We start from the raw sequence: 20,777 nt of genomic DNA on the forward strand, positions 1-20,777 counted from the left end.
AAATCCCTCTGCAGAATCCATCCCCACGTACAAGGAGGGTGGCAGGGAGCGGTAGGGAGAGAGTCGATATCGTTCTCCCCTCCTGGCTTGCCAAAGGGCTACAGCATTACTCCCTAGCCACTGCCATCACATGCTGTACGTGCCTAGCTCACCCCTTCCACACCACAATGTGTCTGTCGGCAATGCTCTAACACTTAGTGCCTTTCCTACACAGCTACGCAGAAAAGGATGAAGCCCAGAAATCCTTACATAAAACATCAGCACTGGCTCTGTTGCCAGGATACTTCCACAAGCGAAAGAGGCAAAGGCAGGGTTTGGTCTCTGATGTGTATTGTAGAAATCATTACAAAGATCATTCTTTGCAGTTACTCGAAATCCACCACATAACGGACCATTGCTGAGGAGCAATTTCCAGGGCAATATGCTTCAGCTCAAACCGGATCAAGAGGCGATGTTTACCTGCTTTTCTCCTTGCATTGTACACCTACAATGGGCTTCTCCCAGGCAAATTCTATGTGAATGATGACTAGGCAGCACCCAAGAAACAGGCACTGGCATGTGCTGCGTTACAAAATGAAATATATGAGCATCGGTGTGAGGCAGCCCCCCTCCTCCCCCTCCTCGCCCCCCACAAAGTAATTCCTGTAGGTGTGGCCAGCAGAACAAGCAGTGCCTGTGTTGGCTCTCATGGTTTCATAAGCAGGGTTTTGTTGTTCAGTTACACTGATTGAGGACTTTGGGGATTGTAGCAAAGCAGCTCTGTACATACATGCTGTGTTGCCTTTGTTGGGCAGCGTAGCTCCCACGGACCCTGTTACAGCAGTCATTTTCTCTGTGAGCTGACAGAGTCTTAGCTACCTCTAAAATGTATGTGCATTTGTAGTTTGTGTCTTTGAACAATCAGAAAAAACCAGAATGTGTTTGTTGGGTTTTTTGTTTGGTTTTTTTTAAACTCTTGGTGGAGAGAGCAATCTAGTTTTTATAAAGAAGCAATGGAGGTAGGTTATTTGTTATTTCCAGTTCTTTTAGAAAGTGTATTCTATTTTAAATGCTTCACTTCTAATGCGAGTCTTTTATTAAATATAGGACTCTTGGGACATTCGAAACATTGATACATTTTTTATAGATGCTCAGCAACTTAATGGCTTCTAAACTGCCAAAAGTATCAGAGTCTGCCAACTCAAAGACTGCTGTAACACCTAGAACTGCTAGGTTGAAATAGTAACAGATCTAAGATGATTCTGAAGAAGAAAACCCATCTTTATCACACCAGTAAATGACATTTGTAGTTGCAGAGATCTTTGTGCTTTTGGTCTGATTTTTCAGATGAGTTTTCAGTGTCTGTTGAGATAATCTGCGCATCTGTTGAAATTTATTAGTCGGAATCAATTTTTCATTAATTCACTTTCACATACCTTGCTTCATTGGCTATCAGTTTTCCCTCAGACAGTTGTATATGGACACACTGGAGATCTTCAACCATGATCCCTAATTGTCTTCTTGTTAATTTTTCCCGCCCAATGTGTCCATTTTCTGATTTTTGTTACCTGTCCTCAGCCCAGAACCCAACAGGGATCCTTCTCAGTTCTTCAGGATGGGGCTTTTGGCCATTTTAGAATGGAGGACTCTCAGTCCGTCATCGTGGACCAAGTTTGCTCTGGGCAAAATAGTATTAATTGGGAGATTGGCATTATCTTATGCAACTTTAGTAAATTATATGCCTAAATGCCTTGCCTTTTGTTTGAGCTACTGGTCTCTGCTCTCTTTATAAAAAGTGAGGAGAAAGAGGCAATTCCAAAAAGTAAGAGAGCATAGCAGTTTTAGATACCCATTTTAGGGGATCATCTCTACAATCTAGAATGTGTAATTCAGCCTACAGATACACAGGAGCCTAGATGGCTAAATTTAAATGAAGAATCCTACTATTTGCCAAGCAGCATATGAGAGAGACACAATCTATAGATGAGCTGTTAAGATGATCAAGTCTAGAATTAGCATGGGGTTTCTCACAGCTAGCCCACTTTACTGGACTTATGGCTGCTCTGGGTTGGAACTCTGCCATTCACTGGTTTGGGTGAGACATCTTGCACCTGAGAAGCCTTTCCAGATGGACACTGCATTGAAATGAATGACTTCTGCAAAACTGATGCTTTGACATCAGTAAAAAGAGTCTTGGTCAGATTGCAACCTGCTTGTTAGACATTCAGTTTTCACTGCTGTTGCTGTTCGTGTCTGCAGAGAATTAAGTCAGTCTCCTTCACAACCAGCATCGTGATTTGACACTGTGTTGGTCATGTCACATTTGCTTCACGCTTCTGACTGATTAAGTGTTTATCATCCAAACTCCAGAAGAACCACTCTAACATTGAAGGAATGCTTATGTATGTGCATTATTCTGACATTAGTTGAGCAATGCTAAGTTGCACCCAGAGAATGAAAGTTCTGGCAGGCTCAAATTAATTGAAGGATAAGATATGACATAAAGTTTCAAAATGATCATTCCATGCCTTAGGTTCATAACGAAGCAAAAGGCTGGAGTCCCAATGCCGTCAATCACCACGCAAGGTGCAGTAGTCCCAGGCAACAGGTTGAGCTTATTCTTTGATTATTACACAGCAAAGACAGCCAGAGGCATGAAAATAACACACACGACATCCAAGAGCCATGAGATTTTAAAAAATTCAGAAGTTGGTATCCATTGATATTTCTGTTGTTAGTGTGTTCTCTAAACTCAATTTATCACAGCTAGGTCACAACCTATGACATGCAGAATACCCTATGCTCGCCCAGTCTCCATGTCTCTTGTTTTCCTTCCCCCACATCAGCTCCTAGTTCTTATTGTGTTAGCAGTCAGTGGGAGCAGTGCCTCCATGCAAAGCACCAAAACCCAAATACAGCTACAGCTCTGTGGGAAAGGGAGCAGCTCCAAGGCTACAGAGTGATATTTTTCACAAGAAAATAGATACACATAGCTCGGCAAACATGAGTTAAACTACTGTTGTATCCAACAGTTATTTAAAATGGATGGACTGTTTCCTGTGCAGAATTTAATGAAATAGTCACTTGGATACAATAAGGGTATAAAGAGCTGCAATATTTTCTTTAAGAGCTCCTAAACCACTCCATAAATTACTATTTAATAATATTTCCTTTAATTTGTTCTCTGCTGATATTGCTCAGGTCATCTGAGTTGGTTCTTCTGGAAGAAGAAGAATTTGCAGCATTAAAATAAAGGAATAAAATTACAAGGTCCTCTTACATGTTTACGTGGCAAATTTCAAGAGTTAGACTGTAAATAATAGAAACAATTTAAAGTGCATGCAACAGTGTTGATGAAGGCTCAAATTCTGAGACTATCACAACATAACTACCAGTTATTTTTTTTTAAAATGGTCACCATATTGCTTAAGAGCTGTATAGAGAATATGTCATATCAACCAGTAATATTTTAACTGCTGATCTTTGGAGTTGGAGTACTACAGAGATGAACTTACAGTATTAAATGATAAGTTTGTATTTTTAACATACTCATTTATCTTCTTCTCAAAGTTCTTTGTATTCCACATATGCAATAACTTGCTGGTGCTTTACTGGTGTCTATTCTGTCACTTCCCAGGACACTCACTCTTGAGATACTGTGCTAAACTGCTTTTGAAAACTGGACCATGTAATCTGTTTTGTTGAAAGACAGCAGCTCTAGTAGGCTATTTCACTTGACATAAAGTCAATTGTTTTTTTAGTGACAAAAATACTTCTGGACTCATATTATGGTACAATTTTAGGATCTCTTTTTATATCATATATTGTCTGAAGATAAATATTTGTGCTCACGATGTGTTACAGTAGTATTTCAAACTTTATTTGTACATTTAAGACACTGCTAGTTTTTAAACAGAACTCCTGTTTTTTGTGAGATCAAATATTACATATGAATATATATTATCAGAAAGAAACCCCATAGGGTGAATATCTACCTTACCTGGCATATGTGAATGATAGATACATTTAAAAAAAGATAAGATGATACCACAGGACTGTGTTCCAGATAACTGTGATTAGGATGTCCATTGTGTAAAACTTAATGTTACTAAATGGAATTAGGCAATTCTACCTTAATTACTTGGGTTTTAGTCATCATGATGCCTTCTCCATTATCAAAGTAAGCTATTAAAAGATAATGATCCAGAAATTAATAATTCATGAGATTGGCTTTAAAATAATTATATTTTTAAGTTGTTAAATAAGTATCAGGTTCCTTTTTCCCTACTATATTTTGATAGCAATCTTTGTCTTAGACAAGCTCAGAATATTTCTTCTAATCCTCAAGGCTTAATTTTCACATTTTTTTCTGCCATCATCATGGCTGGTATTTGTTAATATGGTTATTGAAAATCAAGAATCTGACCTCTTCAGACCTGTTGAAAATATGATCTTGAGGAAGAACACATATTACAGATATCATGGTAAAATCCCAAGACACAGCAATGTCACCACATCTGTGCACTATCAGACCAATTGGCTGATCATTAGCCATTGTGTGTGATGCACCTGTGCTTCAAATTTATTTGTTCTACTGTGGTCATATGTACCATGTGGCCTTATGTCTTCAGTTTAATCTGTACAGCATCCTTCCTGTGGTAGAAATGTGGTCAAGACTGCAGGTAGCCTCAGGAATACAACTCACAGATCTGTCAATGATGCTTGAGACAAACGAGAATTTACTTTTGCTTTGCAGGGATAAGAACAAAAAAACCCCAAAATTTATCAGCAATTGCATTGTCCTGTTCTCAGGGGAAGTGGAGACCATATACCCTCTCTGCTTTACAGGAAATTTCTACATATTTGAAAACGCTTGCCCTATCCATCAATCTTTTCTCCTCAATGCTAAAACCATCTGTTTTTCAATCTTTCCATACTTTCAATTTTTTCCTCTTCTCTTTTCTCTTTTCTTTTCTTTTCTTTTCTTTTCTTTTCTTTTCTTTTCTTTTCTTTTTTCTCTTCTCTTCTCTTCTCTTCTTTTCTTCTCTTCTCTTCTCTTCTCTTCTCTTTTCTTCTCTTCCCTTTCCTTTCCTTTCCTTTCCTTTCCTTTCCTTTCCTTTCCTTTCCTTTCCTTTCCTTTCCTTTCCTTTCCTTTCCTTTCCTTTCCTTTTCTTTTCCGCATCTTCCTTGACATGAAATTCTTGAAACTGGGCACAGTACTCCTGATTAAACCTTACTGTAGGTGAAGGTGAAAAGACTTGCATTGCATATGCTTACTCTTCCTGCCTACTATGATGCTTGTTTTTCTTTTGCAATAGTATCCTTATTGACTGAAGATAATAGTTAGACATTCCTCACACATTCCCATACCTCCATTGTTCTTCACTAGGAATTCTGCCTAGACATTTGCTCCCCGTCTTGTATTTTTACAGCTGATTGTGGCATGTTGCACCAGACAGATGCCACATATTTTGGAAAGTCAAGGCAACGTGGGGGAGCGATTTAGGAGTGGTAGATAAGGAGGAGGGAACTTCAGCTCCCCTGGCATCCTACTGCTCTGCTGTGGGATGCAACTAAGCAAAACTTGTGTTTGTGTCTCTTGTTAATTAATTTCTTCCCACAGACAGATTCACATTTCCAAACAGCATAAAATGATTGTAGTACCACGTAGTTCACGTATGAGTTACGCTTTAGCAGCATGAGCTGCATATGGCTGTAGAGCTACAGACCATCACCCTGTTCAAGACCAGAGCTATTTTTTTTTCACACTACTCTAAAAGGCTGTATGTGTCAGTGTCAAAAGTCTTTTTTTAAGATCATGAAAGCTATATCTACCATTTCTCCCCAAGAAGCAGCACCTGTTACTCTGTGGTGAAAAGAAATAAGATTATTTTGGCACAATTTCTTCCTGAAAAATCTTGACTATTATTTATCATCTCTGAAGATCTTACATGTAGGTGGTTAGATTCCTGATCCTGACATCCTTCTAGGAATTAAAAATAGAAAGATGTGAAGTTACAGTTTCATGGGTCTTCCTCCTCCTTTTTTACAAAAGATGTAATGGTCTAATTGAGCAAATTATTTCAAAGGGAATTTAGGTACTTGGATTAAGAATACGAAACTATCTAAAAACCTAAATAATAGATTCTTTGCTGAAACCAGGACTATGTCTGTCCTTTCTACGTTTCATTTCTCCATAAAGTCTCAAATGTGTGGCCGTTACTAGCCATGAATCTGTTTCATTGGTTCCCTCAGTAGCCTAGGTTTCCTTTCAGTCAGGCTCTGCCAACTGAGAATGGCTGCTTCATCTAAGTTTTACTGGAGCTGTTTTCTGCCCACTCTACTCCACATTCTTTAGTCCTGTTGCTGACGTTAATTATATTAGTCATTTAATCACAGGTAACCTTTTTGCAATAGTGACTGAGGTAAAAAGAGCATTAACTACCTTGAGGTTTTTATGCATCATATACTATTAGCTTTCCTTCCTTCCTTCCTTCCTTCCTTCCTTCCTTCCTTCCTTCCTTCCTTCCTTCCTTCCTTCCTTCCTTCCCACCTAGTGGAATGAGTCTACTTATTATTAACACACTTACAGAAAGTTTTCTGGTCACCTTTCATGTCCCTAACTGTATCCCATTTTATAGACTGACTGTTCTGCTTTGCTGTTAGATGACCATGTTGTTTTTCTGTGTTCATCCTTAACAATTTAATCTAGTTTTCACCTTTTGTACAATTCTGTCTCAAGTAGCAGACATTGAAAAGTCATGGCTTAATCAAAATGATCTCTGATTATACTTGCTATTTTTCGTTAGAACAATTTGTGCTTGCATTCTTAGTATTGTTTACTTAATCTTTACCAGTTGTCCTGAACTCCTTTTCCCTTACCATTGCTTGCCATAACATCAAATTTACTAATTCTGTGATTTTATTAAAATCTGGTGGGTTTAAGACCATTATTGTTAATTTTTTGTTGCTCTTCCTTCTTGCTGTCCTAAGCATTACAAAATAGATCATTTTACCCAAGTAGTCTTCCACTTATGTGTTTCACACAAGTATCTGCATAGTTCCGTGCTCTGGGTGCACCGTTAGTTCATTTAAGAAATTGTCATCTTCTTGAACTTTATTGTAGACTACATTGTTGACTTCTGTTAAAAACACATTTTCTCCTTTCTTTTTTTATAATTATCCAGTCTTCAGCATAGTCCATATAGTATTACTCAGAGCAAGTGTATATACATTTTTGATGATACAAAACCATACATACTTCCTTCATTTCTTTATGAACAAGCTATAGTAGTCTCAGTCTTGTCTCTATTGTATCATTTTGATTAAAAACTGGTGTACAAGTTCACGGTTTGTTCTCAGTTCTCCTCTGATATTCATTGTCTGTGTCCCTGTGATTTATATCTGTTGGTGAGCTTATGTCATTAGCCTTCACAAAACCTAATGTAAAGCCATGTTCACTAGATCTCAGATTCATCTGCCCTCATTTAATTATCTCAAAATTGAGCAACTAGCCTAAGCAGGACTGAATTTGGTTTACCTAATTTAACGTGTAGGGTCATTTCAGCCATCTGACTAGGATCTCATCATAATCAGTGGAGATTCAGTCAATACATTAATATTGTGAATTTATTTTAGTTGCAGTTCATGCGGCCAAAAGTAGAAGTCTGACTACTTTTGCAAGATCAGGCTTCATTTAAGTGCAATAGAAAAAAAGGATCCAAGGAGGAGAGCTTCTGTTGTCCATTGATGCAACAGGTTTCTGCCAATTTTTTTCAAGAAATAGGTCATAAATAGACCATATGATAAAACACAGCTTACAAACACATACCTAGTAGAAAAGTCAACCAAATTTATTCACCTCCAAAAATAAAGGAATCTCCTTCTTTAGTAGGACAAGTTCTCTCAATCATACTCTGTTTGATGTAGTAGTAGTCAAGAAAAGAAGTGTTTTCTCCACTGTCATTAATAGTTGTGTACATGGGAGCCCTGCTATGTGATACTCATTCATGCAGATGTAGACTCTTAAGCGTGGAGGTAAGTGTTCAACAATGTGGATAAGGCACACATTGCACACCTGGACACTATTTAGCTGATATTTTTTAGGTATCTTTGTGGTTTTGTCTTATGTTTGTGTTCAGTGAATGTTTTAACAAGTATCACTAAGTTCTACTGCACTTGCTTAGCTAAAAGTATGTGGTCTGGACTGTGGGAACTGATACTGGTAGAGATACTGTTGGACATTTTTTTAGTTTCTGACTTTATGGAAATAAAATCAATAAAAAGTGAAAGAGAAAGTACTGAAAAAGACAGAGGAAAGGAAGATTCCTTCCTGAATATGTTCTTGGTCACAGTGAGACACAACCACATTGGGTATAGGAAGCAGTTGGCATTGGCTACGGAAACAAAGTCTTCCACAGATTCTATTGGTAATGAGATCACAACCACTTTCTATATGATTAATATATTGCTATGAGTTGATGGATGTCATTTGATATCTTCGATGTATGGATACAGGTAAAACAATTAGTGCATATACTTTTTTAATCGAAATGGATGCGTTGTCTCTAGTAAAACAGTAGGGTAGTTGCTTTATGTGTGTATAGTTTGAAAAGTTAAGACATAAGACAGTAGCACTGCTGGATATGAGGCTGCCTTCTGCTCCATGCTAACTGCTGCTCTGGAAGGACTCCTGGGACAGAATGAGCCTGAACTCTTTGGCTTGTTTCTTAGGTCTTTATTAGTTTCTTGTTTCAGTTGGTTTTATTGCTTTATTTTCTTTTATTGTGTTCCAGATAAAATGCATTAACAGAGGGACCCTTGTGTAAACCCAACAGAATTTTTCTCTTTATTTCAAGACTTGCAGTTCATAGAGTATTCCTTGGAGACCTGCACCTGGTAAATTCTCCACCATTAACTTGGATCTCCAAAACTTGTACTTTTTCTTCTCTTGTAGAATCAAGTGAACATGAAGAGAAGAGTACAGGTGTCTCAGGTGAGGTATCTTCCACCCAACCTTGTCCTGCACCAGGATATACTCAGCCTGAAGAAGCAAAGGAGGATATGGATGTAACAAAGCAGACTAAACCTGAAGAGAATGATGACTTGGGCCCACTGCCTGATAACTGGGAAATGGCTTATACAGAAAAGGGAGAAGTCTACTTTATTGAGTGAGTCTTATTTCTTCTCTTTCTAATAGCTGTATCGTATTTAACTGGGTGGGGAAATGGTTTGTATGGTGGAGTGGAGCATTGCACTCCTGATTAAAACAGCAGGAATGTTCTGGCTGTCAAGGCTCCTGAGAGCTGGTGGCAATCCCTGCATTACCGACTTACATCGAAGCACGCTGGGTTTTAAGACAGGTAACTGTACTGCTTAGCACTTCGATGGCAGCAATTAAAGATGCTGTTTCTTCTGCTGACAGCAAGGCTTTTCTGCGGTTCTGGTGCTTATGGGAAAGTAGCAAAATTGCTGGGTTCTTCCTTCCATAGAGGTGGAGAGGGCCGAGCTTTTTACCAATTTGAGGAAAGAAAGATAGGTGGGCTAAAAACTAGCTAGTGAACAGTAGAGGGAGGCCATGCTATATTTAGAAATCATAAAATAAATGAGTGGACAATAAGGAGAATTAATTATGTGTAGAAACTTTTTCCTGTTGGTAGACTATACATACCTGTTACTATAGTTGCTAATTAGACTTGTTGAACAAATGGATACGAAAGTTCTTTCTTCTCTAAATGCTATCATTAATACTTGTTACTAGAATAAGAACACAGCAAATAAGTGAGTTCATATAACATTATGCTCCACAAAAAAAGAGAAAGGAAAAACCAACATCTTCATCAGCAGAACACTCTTACAGAGGTAGCAGTAGCATTTATGTTTGCTTTAAGGAACTGTCTCAAACAATTTGGAGTGTTAGCCATTATTCTGATTATTACTAGGTAAAAATAATATTTGGTGGTGTCACTTCCACTTTAACTCTCTTATTTCATTTAAAGTTTTATGACTAACAAACACATGAAATGTAAACAAATGATAAGAATAAAGTTTGTGCACACAATTTTTCATGAACACTGGCATGACCAACTATAGCTTCTGGCATATACAAGGCTGAAAAGAGCAGCAGCTATTAAAACATAAGTGTCTTTGCTGAAAAGGGTAAAAATATGCTTATTCTAGAAAAAGAGTAATTATAGTAACTTTGCCCAAGCAAGCAGAGAAGAACTAGGATGACCTCAGGGCTAGCTCAAACCCTTGTTTCCTTCTTACCTCACTCTCAAATTTAATTTTTCTGCACATATTGAATGCCCTGACAGAGACCAGACTGAATTATGTGACACTTATATTTTAGTACTTGTAACAAAAATCTGTGACATGTTTGGGGGGTTAGGGGCAGCATGACACACACCAAACTGTGAGAGTGGTAAATACTGCGGCAGGCAATTTAATAGAAAATAAATGTATATTTTGTAACAAATACAGTGAATGCAAATAGCCCTGCTGCCCTACAGAGCAGCCATTCCACTCCACAAATTCCTTTGATGTTACAGTTTACTTCCTTTCCTGGAAATGCTCTGGTTTACACTGCAGTTCTGACAATGCTCATCATTCACTTCCACTAAATGAATGTTATGTAAAGCAGAGAAATCAATCAGAGGTGCAGACTGGATAGAAAGGCTGTTGGAAGGACTCCTTGCCTTTGGGATTATATCCTTGAATAATGTAATTGCAAAAAAAAAAAAAGTGCAATTACACATCTGTAAAAATACCAGATTATTTACTAGAATCCTAGCAAAGGAACATCTCTTTGATCGTTTGAGTTTTCACATTGCACAGTCTTCACAGGGTTAAGTGGGAATGTAATGCTGTGGGGATGCTGTTAAATTGCCTCTTTGTTTACAAGTCACTTTGGTTAATGGCATGAAGAGACTCCATTTGCTTTCGCAAAAAAAACGGAAAGATAAAAAGACAACAAAAACCTATTTGTCTAACAACATCTCCCCGAACAGTAGTAAAGATTGTACTAGATTATTAAATAATAGATGAAAACCAAACATTTTTAAAGTGTACTTCACAATGGGTGGAAAAAAAGTCATACTAGGCAGCATCTTTTCTTGCTTTATTTGAGGCTCATGTGAATTGTGCCTTTAAATCCTAAGGACTTCAAGTAGTAAGCGATCTCAAGTTCCAGGTTGACACAGGTATACCCAAAGGTCTCAGATTTCATGACAGCATTTTCACTCATTGACCTCTACTAACCTCTAAAATTTGTATGTGAGCTCATTTATCAAAACTGCCATCAGACGGAACGTGGCACATTTACAGTGAGAGACAGAGTGACTTCATAAGAAGAAAGATAACTGTCTGTAGACAGCATTATTTATTTGTTAATCGTTAATGGCCCAGTTAGCATTTTGTAAAGCACACTGGAAGGAATTTCCTCTGCCTCAAGGACTAAAAAGAAAAAAAAAAAAAAAGATATATTAGATTTACTGGATGATTCAGAGGATGGTTGTATTTTAGAGCATGGCTTGCTCTGTTTCTTCCTTTCTTTCCATTTTTTGACATAGGTGCATGACCTTATGTTTACCTATATTAGCATTCACAGGCAGAACAGGAAGAGCATCCCTTCTTACTGCATAATACTTACCACTGTTTTTCAGGAAGAGCTACTTAAGTACATTTCTTTGGCTGTTTCCAGCCTCCCCTACATATGAATCCAAATTTTTAAATACAGGCACACACCACACACATAGGAGTCCATCTCCTACATTTGCTTTCATTGAGACCATATGCTAATGAGAACATGCAATAATTAAAACACTGTATATAAATTGGAATACCACCAAAAAAGCCTCCAGTTCTGCTCCTTCTTTCCTACTTTAAATACGGCTCATGAGTGTGACCTATTTCAGCATGTTTAAATAAATTGTAGCCATCACTGATTTTTAGTTTTTCCCTCTCCCAGGGCTAAGGAAAAGTTGCAATTCTCCATAGCCTTCACACCTCACCTTGCCAACTACTCTCAAACTACATACTAGAGACACGAGTGTTGTGTTATCCTCACAAAGTCAGCAGACGTTGGCTGTGTTGGATCCCAGGCAATCGATATTTGCTGTGTTGGTCCAGTGCAGTGTTGAAGGGAACATAAAAGGACCAAGATTCTCAGTGCATCTGCTATCATATGCAGTCAACCTTAAATGCGGCCCTCACCCAACTCCATCGCATACACCATTACGTTATAGACTGTACTGTACAGTTGATTACATGTTATGATACTTATTTATAAAAGGCAGAATTGATTTTGCCTTTCTGTCCGGCCCTCTATCCACCTATAGGCAGCAGAGCTCTGTGGAAGGGGTGCAGGCAGAGTAAGACATTAAACCAGGAAAAGCTGCAGTTCGTTAAGCTGAGCTACAACTAAGCCTTGATGAATTGTCTCAAGGCTATTACACAGCCCATAACAAAAGCTATTTAACTCTATACTGTTCAAAAGCACGTATGGTTTCCTTTGCTTATACTACATGAATAATTGTTTTGTTAGTGGAGAAAAGTCTAAAATAAACTCAAACCTCTGTAGTACGTCTTTAAAGGATCATCTTCTTTGACTTGTGGTGGTGATTTTTAGGAGAATTTGCCACATGAGGTATAACAAACCACTTTCCAGTACATCTCTCAGACATTCAGTCTCTTCCTACTTCAACACCTATTTCTCGAGCAGCATAGTCGGCATTGCTTTTTGAACCTGTTGCAATACCTTTTCTAGACGTTAAAGCTGCTTTTTTTATGAGACCACCATAAAAGACTACAAAACAGCTATAAAATAGGCCTCTGCCAAGGACTCTCCTCTTCACAGTAAAAAACAACCATTAAGTTTTTGAATACAGCTGGTGCTATTTCAGGTATTACCTGAAAAGAAGTACAGCTACAAACTGGAAAAGTAAAATCCTGACCTAGTTTGTTTCTAAGAATATTGCTAGTGACTTCAATGGGACCAGTATTTCTTCTTAGTAGAAAAGAAAGTCTTTTGATTGCAGGAATAACATGTTTATCCTAACATCTGGTTACCTGAAGAAACATGATATATTTAGCTGTTCCTGGTTGCTCCATCAGTTCACCATTGGAAAGCAGGATATACTAGTTAAGCCTGGCTACACCATTACATTTGGTAACTTTATCTTCTGTACTAGAAGACACTAAAAGTACTGAGGTAGAAGTACATCCTTCTACCTGATCAAGATTACTTCCATATCCTGCAGTAATTACCCAATCTCTTATAAACTAGCTTGGCACTTCTGCAAATATGTTACATCATCAGTGTGTCAGTGCATAATATTGAAATTCACCATGTTTTGGTTGTATGGTTATCTCTGCTACTTTAATTAAGTAGCAGTTACGATGAAGGATTTTTTTTTTCACATACTGTTTTAATATTCACTTCTGATGGGATTATTCTTCTTTGGGAAACAAGCCATTTTGTCTCAGTATGACTTTATTGTGTGGACAATTCTGAATCTTCAGGGCTCTTGTGAATATGATCGTAGATGTCCATAATTCTTTTTCCTTGTTTATATGTTGTATTGAATTCATCAGTTTTGGTCAGCATAACAATGATCAGATCTCTAAGGCTCTTGGGAGTTCAACATGACATACAGTGGGGCAGGCAACAGAAAAGATCTCTCTTGGTTCCTTCCTCCTGAGGCCACTTCCTTGCCTCATGACAAATTAATTAGGAATCAGAGATAGTAGAACTAGAAAGAATTTGGGGAATGCTGAATTTTTGTCTTCTCTTGTCTTTTGATGTTATAAAGACATTCTCAGTTTGTACTAGTGGTGTAGTGTCCCTTGCTCTCACTTGCTATTTTTATCTATGCTGACATCCAGGTCAAACTGCCAGATCAACTCCTGTTGTCTTTCCTCACTTTCTTATTTCTTGTCTTTCCCCCAAAGGACTCTGCTGCTCTGCTCTACAGAATTCGTCTTCCAATACCTTTCCTCTGATGTTTGTAGTGGTACTATATTTTTTCTCCTTTGTATTTATTACCTAGAAGATTCAGCTCATCTGGTTTGCCATGTAGCATTAGGTATCTAGTATAAACCAGTTGCCAAGGCTCCTTCTGTGGTCAATGGAGAGACATAATTACCTGCAGAGGCCGATTCATCCTGTCCAAAGATAAAGCCAGAATTAACTTGCCTAAATGTAGGTGCTTCTACCAGTAAAGATGCCTTCAGATCTCCAAGGGTACATCTGCAATAGTATGTAATTTGTGTCAGGAGTACACTTTTGAAGCAAATCTTCTGGTTGTCTATACGCACTGTGATTTGGTTCACATTTCAGAGTACACGAACTGGATTCCTTGCAGATGAAACTAAAAAGAAACTTGAATTTTCAGAGTGCACTTAATTGCCTCCAACCCCTGAACCCCTCAACTCAGTCTGTGAAACCAGATTTGAGTTAAAACCAGCCTGAATTCTTTCAGCCTGAACTAAGCCATGTCCTTATCTAAATTACCTATATCAGTAGACTGCAGAGTGAAACACTTGGTGCTGATGACCCAGCATCCACAGCTACTAGGTCTTTCCAGGTGCCATGGGCTGCATGCCTGTGAATGGCTTGTAGTGCATTAGGTGAGCTCTTGCTCTGTATCTTCTGGTTTAAATTCAAGTAAAAGAAGCTTTCAAGCTAGGAGAATGCTCAGTGTGTAAATGAAGATAACTGAGAGATTCACCTGTAAAGTGACCTCCTGATCTGAGCCAAAGCAGTACTGTACTAGTACTGGTAGCCCAAGACATCGCCATGAACATGGCAGATATGAAACAGAACCTGTCAAAACCAGCGCCCTTCTTGTCTGGCAGCTGGAAGCCATCTGGGAGATGCCATAGCACCTAGAATGTCACTAAGAGCATATGGTTAGGTCCCCAGTCCCACCAGAAGATAGGTAAGATAAATTATTCTGTATAAGTGCCTCTCCCTTGAATAGAGAAGAATCCTATACAATTAGCTGTGTAACTTTTAGATGGCTGAAGTCACATGAGATGAAGCCCATTCTTTGTCAGAAATTAATTCCCTGAGTTAAAGAGAGCAACTTAAATGACAGAAATTACCATAGGAGACTTTAGGCATTTATATATTCCCCAAAAAAATCTTATATAAGCTTCTTCTGCTCCTGTGAATGCCCAGAGGCACCACCACTGTATTTGCACTGAGTACGTAAGTACTTATCTACTGCCCACGGCCATCTAGGTTTCACAAGATAGGCACCCCCAAACCTGTGTCTGTTAAGGACCACATTCTCCAAGCACATCTAACAGACTGACAGCATGAAATGCAACGCAAGCTAGCAGCCATAGCTGCTGCCGTTCAAACCATAGCCAGAGGATGACTCCCTTTTGTATCTGTCCCTACAGATGGTGCAAGAAGTTTGGGCAGCACCCCACAAAGGATGAATTGCAAAATTGCCGTTTTAATACTCTATTTTCCTGTCACTGTCACCCTACACACAAATTACTTGAAAATTATTATTGTGCTGTCTGAAAAGCTCTGCAGATCTACAAATCTTAGGCATACAAAAAGGAGAGGAGTAAGCACTTTAGAAGTCAGGTGGCCTACAGTGCACTTTGTTTTTCTCTGTCTCATATACTCCCCTTTGCTGAAGCTGTTATATTGAGGACCATCTTGAATGTAATGTATTCACAATAAAAACCCAAACAAACCCATATGTCCTGTCCCCAAATACACTGAAGCAGCACATTGGTAAATACCCATTTTGAAATGCCTTTCACAATAAGGTGCAAACTACATACCTTGCAAGAGTTGCAATTTAGAATAGGTTTGCAGTGTTTCCAAAAGACATTAAGGCTATTACCATCAGTAACTACTTTCTATATTCCCATAAAAAATGTTTCAGGAGATTTTTTGAGGGCTTTGTTAGTACAAGAAACTTTATTCGCCAAAGTGCTTTAAACCGACAGATTGCTAACACAAATCCATTATATTCAAATCTGAAGTAAAATAACATACTGTCTAACAAATAATTACAATAAAAAGATAATACATTGTTAAATAAGAGAAGCCACACTCCTAGGTTTTTACTTCCTAAAGACATGGAGGAGTATCCAGTGAGATTCCTGGAGAGGCTCCAATCCTGATATCTAGCTCCAGTGGTGATAGCGGGGAACTGGGGCATTAACAGTCTCTGCAAACTCTTAAACGCAGAGCTACAAAGAAAATCTGGAGAAGAACAGGAGGTTGAGTCAGGGTTTCTGGGAAGTATTCTGAACTTTCTTTCACTCTGAATAAACCAGCTGAAGAATATTTTTTCCACATATATTTAAAATTGTCTATAACTGATACCAGAGAACTCTGATTACAATAAACTATTTCTGTTGGGTGCAAATACTTGGCAAAGAGGGAGGATTTAAGTTAGCTCTGCAATAATTACTTTATTGACTTTTAGCTACAGTATTAAGCTCCACTGCTTTACTGTGTGACTTCTTTTTTTTTAATTATTTTTCAAATTTGCAATACACTTCAGGCCTATAAGCTGTTTCTATTTTTTATAGCAGGTAACAAATTAGGATGAATTTTAAAATGTTATGCTATTTCCATGCTCCACCCACTTGAAGCAAAACCAAAGGGATCCTTCATTGACTGTCTTCAGAGTTTCCAAAATTAGGCACTTGCTCTTGATTTTAAGACAGATTCTAAGACACGCGTAGTTGATTTGCCAGTGCTTAGCTCAATTGTCCTAGCTAGTGATCAAGATCATTGAAATTGTGTAAGGCTGTACTTTCTAAACCTGCCCTTTAATGATGAGGTATGGTTATCGCTGAGTAATGAAGCAGTGGCCAGTGGAAAGTGCTGGTGGAGCCACAGCTGTATTTCTCACAGGAAGCTTTTGTTGCATCACGTCACCCTCACTCAGTCAGTGAGAACTGCTCCGACTGCCTGTTTGTGCATTCATACACAACTGCCACTGCTATTCATCCGCAACTCATTCATAACTAGTCTGTAAATCCCCAACCCCTTTTCCTTCTGGTCTGTCTGTATGACTTCCCAAATGGACACACATGATTAGACCTAGTGGTAAGGCAGGCAGGTTATACACTGTACATTTTACAAGGGTTTTAGGGCTTAAAAAGCATTAACATGCACAGCTCATGCCACACATACGTGTTAATGTTATTTTTGCCACTGGTGTTAATTTGGCCATTTTATTGTTCCTTCTGTCTTCTTTCCCATAGTTAGAGCTTTCCTATCAAGGCTTCTTTTAAATTATATTAAAAACTGTTTAGGAGACAAATATTGTTTCCCTTTAGCTTTTACTGATTCTAGTCCATTGCAAAGCTGAAGAGGGAATAGGCAGAGCCCTGGGACACAGGGGAGGTGGCCTCTTTCCCGAGATGTCCCTGCAGCCTACCTGGGACATTCAGCAAGCTAGCACCACCATGCTTTTGTTCCTCCTCTCATTCCCAACGTGTCCTAGCTCTGTGGGGAAGAAGTCACCTCTCTCTAGCTTCCATGGTTGGCTGACCCCAACTCTAGTCCTTGCTGGAAGACAGGCAACAGGTGGTTGCTCTGAACAACACTGCGTAGTGCCACCGGCTGTGGCAAGAGCAGCATCACTCCAATACCCACAATGTAAGAGCTGACACAAGGGAGGATGCCAAATAAACCTCCTGTGTAGGACAGAAGTAAACAAGTTTAAAAAACCACTACGCTGTAATCCAGGGCTACTTATTTCCCTCTTTTACTGAGAGCAGCACAACAGTAGTCATGTCTGTCCTCGTCGTACAAGTGTTTGTGTGTTGTGTACTTGGTTGCTGAGATGATCGAAGCAATCAGTGCTATGTAGCACTGAAGAGGACATCGATGGTACTGTAGAGGTGTTAGAAGGCAGGTGGGGTTGATTCTGCCTTCTTTCAAATAGGGTCTGTCTTCAGAGCAGGACAGATTTTTTACCCACTGGAGCACCTGTCTAGAAGCATTTAAAGTCCCATTGCAAGATGTAGCATGCGTGTTTAGTGCAGATAATAAAGAGGAGAGGAGGGGCAAGGGAGCAGACATAGAGATGGGTAAGGAGGAGAGGGATGATTTTCAAAAGGTACTTTACTCCTTCAGTTATATGCGGATGAGTTTTGCTTTTACTAAGTAGCTGAATGGATTTGAGAGAGTAACTAGAAGAGCAGATTGAATGCTGTAAGAGCTGATCTTGTTGAGACACTGTGTTGGGTTTGTGTGGCAGGGTTTTGGTGGCGGGGGGGCTACAGGGGTGGCTTCTGTGAGAAGCTGCCAGAAGCTCCCCCTGTGTCTGATAGAGCCAATGCCAGCCGGCTCCAAGACGGGCCTGCCGCTGGCCAAGGCCAAGCCAATCAGCGCCTCTGTGATAACATATTTAAGAAGAAGAAAAACACTTAGAGAGTGAGCTTTTGCAGCCGGAGAGAGGAGTGAGAAGATGTAAGAAACTCTGCAGACACCAAGGTCAGTGCAGAAGGAGGGGCAGGAGGTGCTCCAGGCGCCGGAGCAGAGATCCCCCTGCAGCCCGTGGTGAAGGCCATGGTGAGGCAGGCTGTCCCCCTGCAGCACATGGAGGAAGGATGAGGGGGTGTAGCGATTCCACCTGCAGCCCGTGGAGGACCCCACACTGGAGCAGGTGGAGGCACCTGAAGGAGGCTGTGGCCCGTGGGAAGCCCATGTTGGAGCAAGTTCCTGGCCGGACCGGTGGACCTGTGAAGAGGGGAGCCCACGCCAGGGCAGGTTTGCTGGCAGGACTTGTGGCCCCGTGGGGGACCCCACGCTGGAGCAGTTTGCTCCTGAAGGTCTGCACCCCGTGAGAGGGACTCCATGCTGGAGCAGGGGAACGATGAGAGGAGTCCTCCCCCTGAGAATGAAGAGGCGGCAGAAACACCGTGAGATGAACTGACCATAACCCCCACTCCCCGTCCCCCTGTGCCGCTGAGGGGGGGAAGGTTGAAGCCGGGAGTGAAGTTGAGCCCGGGAAGATGGGAGGGGTGGGGGGAGGTGTTTTAAGAGTTGATTTTATTTTCTCATTCCTCTACTCTGTTTTGCCTAGTAATAAATCAGATGAATTCCCTCTCTAAGTTTGGTCTGTTTTGCTCGTGACGATAATTAGTGAGTGATCTCTCCCTGTCCTTATCTTGACCTACAAGCATTTCATTATGCCTTTTCTCCCCTGTTTAGTGAATGAGGGGAGTGAGAGAGCGGCTCTGGTGGGCACCTGGCCCCCAGCCAGGCTCAACCCACCACAGACACCGTCTTCATCCTCTGAAAGTTCGCTGCAGACTGAAGGAACACTCTGCTGGTGGAAAAGCTGTTGACTTTTTAATTTGTTTATGGTTTTGTTTAGTATGGCCACAGCACACAAAACTGGAAGACAACTTCTGGGTTTATGGAAGCCACATTTATGCTGAAGGGAAGTGTAACTGTTTGCTTGTTGTTGTTCTTGGTTTCAGCAAAAGCCTTGGAGGCTGTAATTGAACTAATTCACATTTTTAAACAGTAACAGTGAATTGGGCTTATTTTCAGCTTGGCACCTGTCTTTACAGATGCCTGAAAACTCATTTCTCAGGTGTATTCTAGAAATGCCATCGGGGTATTTTCAGGGCTGGTGAATTGGTCTGTTCTGATGTTGTGTGGTATTGTGAGGAAAACAGCAACCGGCTAGCTTGCAACAGAGTTGGCTTTGAGTACTGGCTCTGCCTCTGGCTTCTTTGGTGGCTGTGGACAGTCACTTGATGACACTGTGACTTAAATGTGTTCCCACATTTAAGACAGGGGTGATGTTTCCTTTGTAATATGCTTTGAGATCCACTTTATACCACAGCAACAATTACTAATAGTAGTCATATATATATTACTCTTTTAAAGCCATAGGAAACTATCTGTAAATCCGACATAGTCCCTGCAACCAGTGGGGGTCCCTAAAATCCTTCAGAATTAGTAGCTGGGAGAGAGTGGCTGTTGTGCAGACATGCCCACACTCCAAAGATGTGACTGCAACTTCCACAGGTATGTCCAAGGTGGCTCTGAGCTCCAGCCCTGCTAACAGGGACCCCACGGTAGCGTGGAGCTCAGCGTGTGCTGCGGGCTGCACCCAAGTAGCTCAGTAGACACTGGGGTGATGAGCCCAGGCTGAGCTCCACACTGCTGCAGTGACGTTGTTGCCAGTATCTCCCCCAGTTAATTTAAAGCTAGCTCAAGTACGTCTGCACAAGCTGCAGTTAGGCTGTGACTGCGGTATAAAAACACACCCTACAGGAGACCACAGGCAGCCGGAGCTTCAGAGAAAGCATCTTAGTTACATTTGCAATCAAGCACGGGCTGTTGGCATCGTTTCAAATTTACCTTACCTTTGGCTCATCATTCTTCATACTCTGCAAATATAGCCTTGCTCTCAAAGTAGGGGAAGGTTTTGTTTATCCTCTTCACCTGTCATGAATGGTGTTCTAGACTAGGGCATGCTTAAAATAGGAATTTAAATGCCTCAATTTTCATTTTAGTTGCCACTTTATGCGTACATAACTCTCATCTACCTTTTTTCCCATCCAAAATGTGGAGGGAGCTTTAACATCATGACAATAATGCTGAGAAGCAGGTAGTTATTGCTCTGGTTTTAGAGAGAGAGAGAAATCGAGGCAGAGGCAAAGTGATCCGCCATGGACTAAACAGGGAGTCAGGGTGGGAGAAAGAACTGTCTCTATGCGTTTATTTTTCCCTAGGGGAACCACTGGTGTGTGGACCACATGGACTCAATCAGTTAATCAGTAACTCACCAACT

General features: G+C 40.2%; 1 protein-coding gene across 6 annotated transcripts in view; it reads left to right on the forward strand.

Annotated features, from left to right (window-relative positions):
- Positions 1-20,777, forward strand: part of MAGI2 (membrane associated guanylate kinase, WW and PDZ domain containing 2) — a 776,571-nt gene that overhangs the window by 517,146 nt on the left and 238,648 nt on the right. For all 6 annotated transcript variants that reach the window (XM_054828768.1, XM_054828739.1, XM_054828749.1 and 3 more), the window contains exon 5: positions 8,936-9,149. In XM_054828768.1, the coding sequence (XP_054684743.1) occupies positions 8,936-9,149 (214 nt within the window). The remainder of the gene's footprint in view (positions 1-8,935; positions 9,150-20,777) is intronic.

This window comes from Grus americana, chromosome 1 (assembly GCF_028858705.1).
Source record: "Grus americana isolate bGruAme1 chromosome 1, bGruAme1.mat, whole genome shotgun sequence".
In the NCBI taxonomy this organism is placed as follows: domain Eukaryota; kingdom Metazoa; phylum Chordata; class Aves; order Gruiformes; family Gruidae; genus Grus; species Grus americana.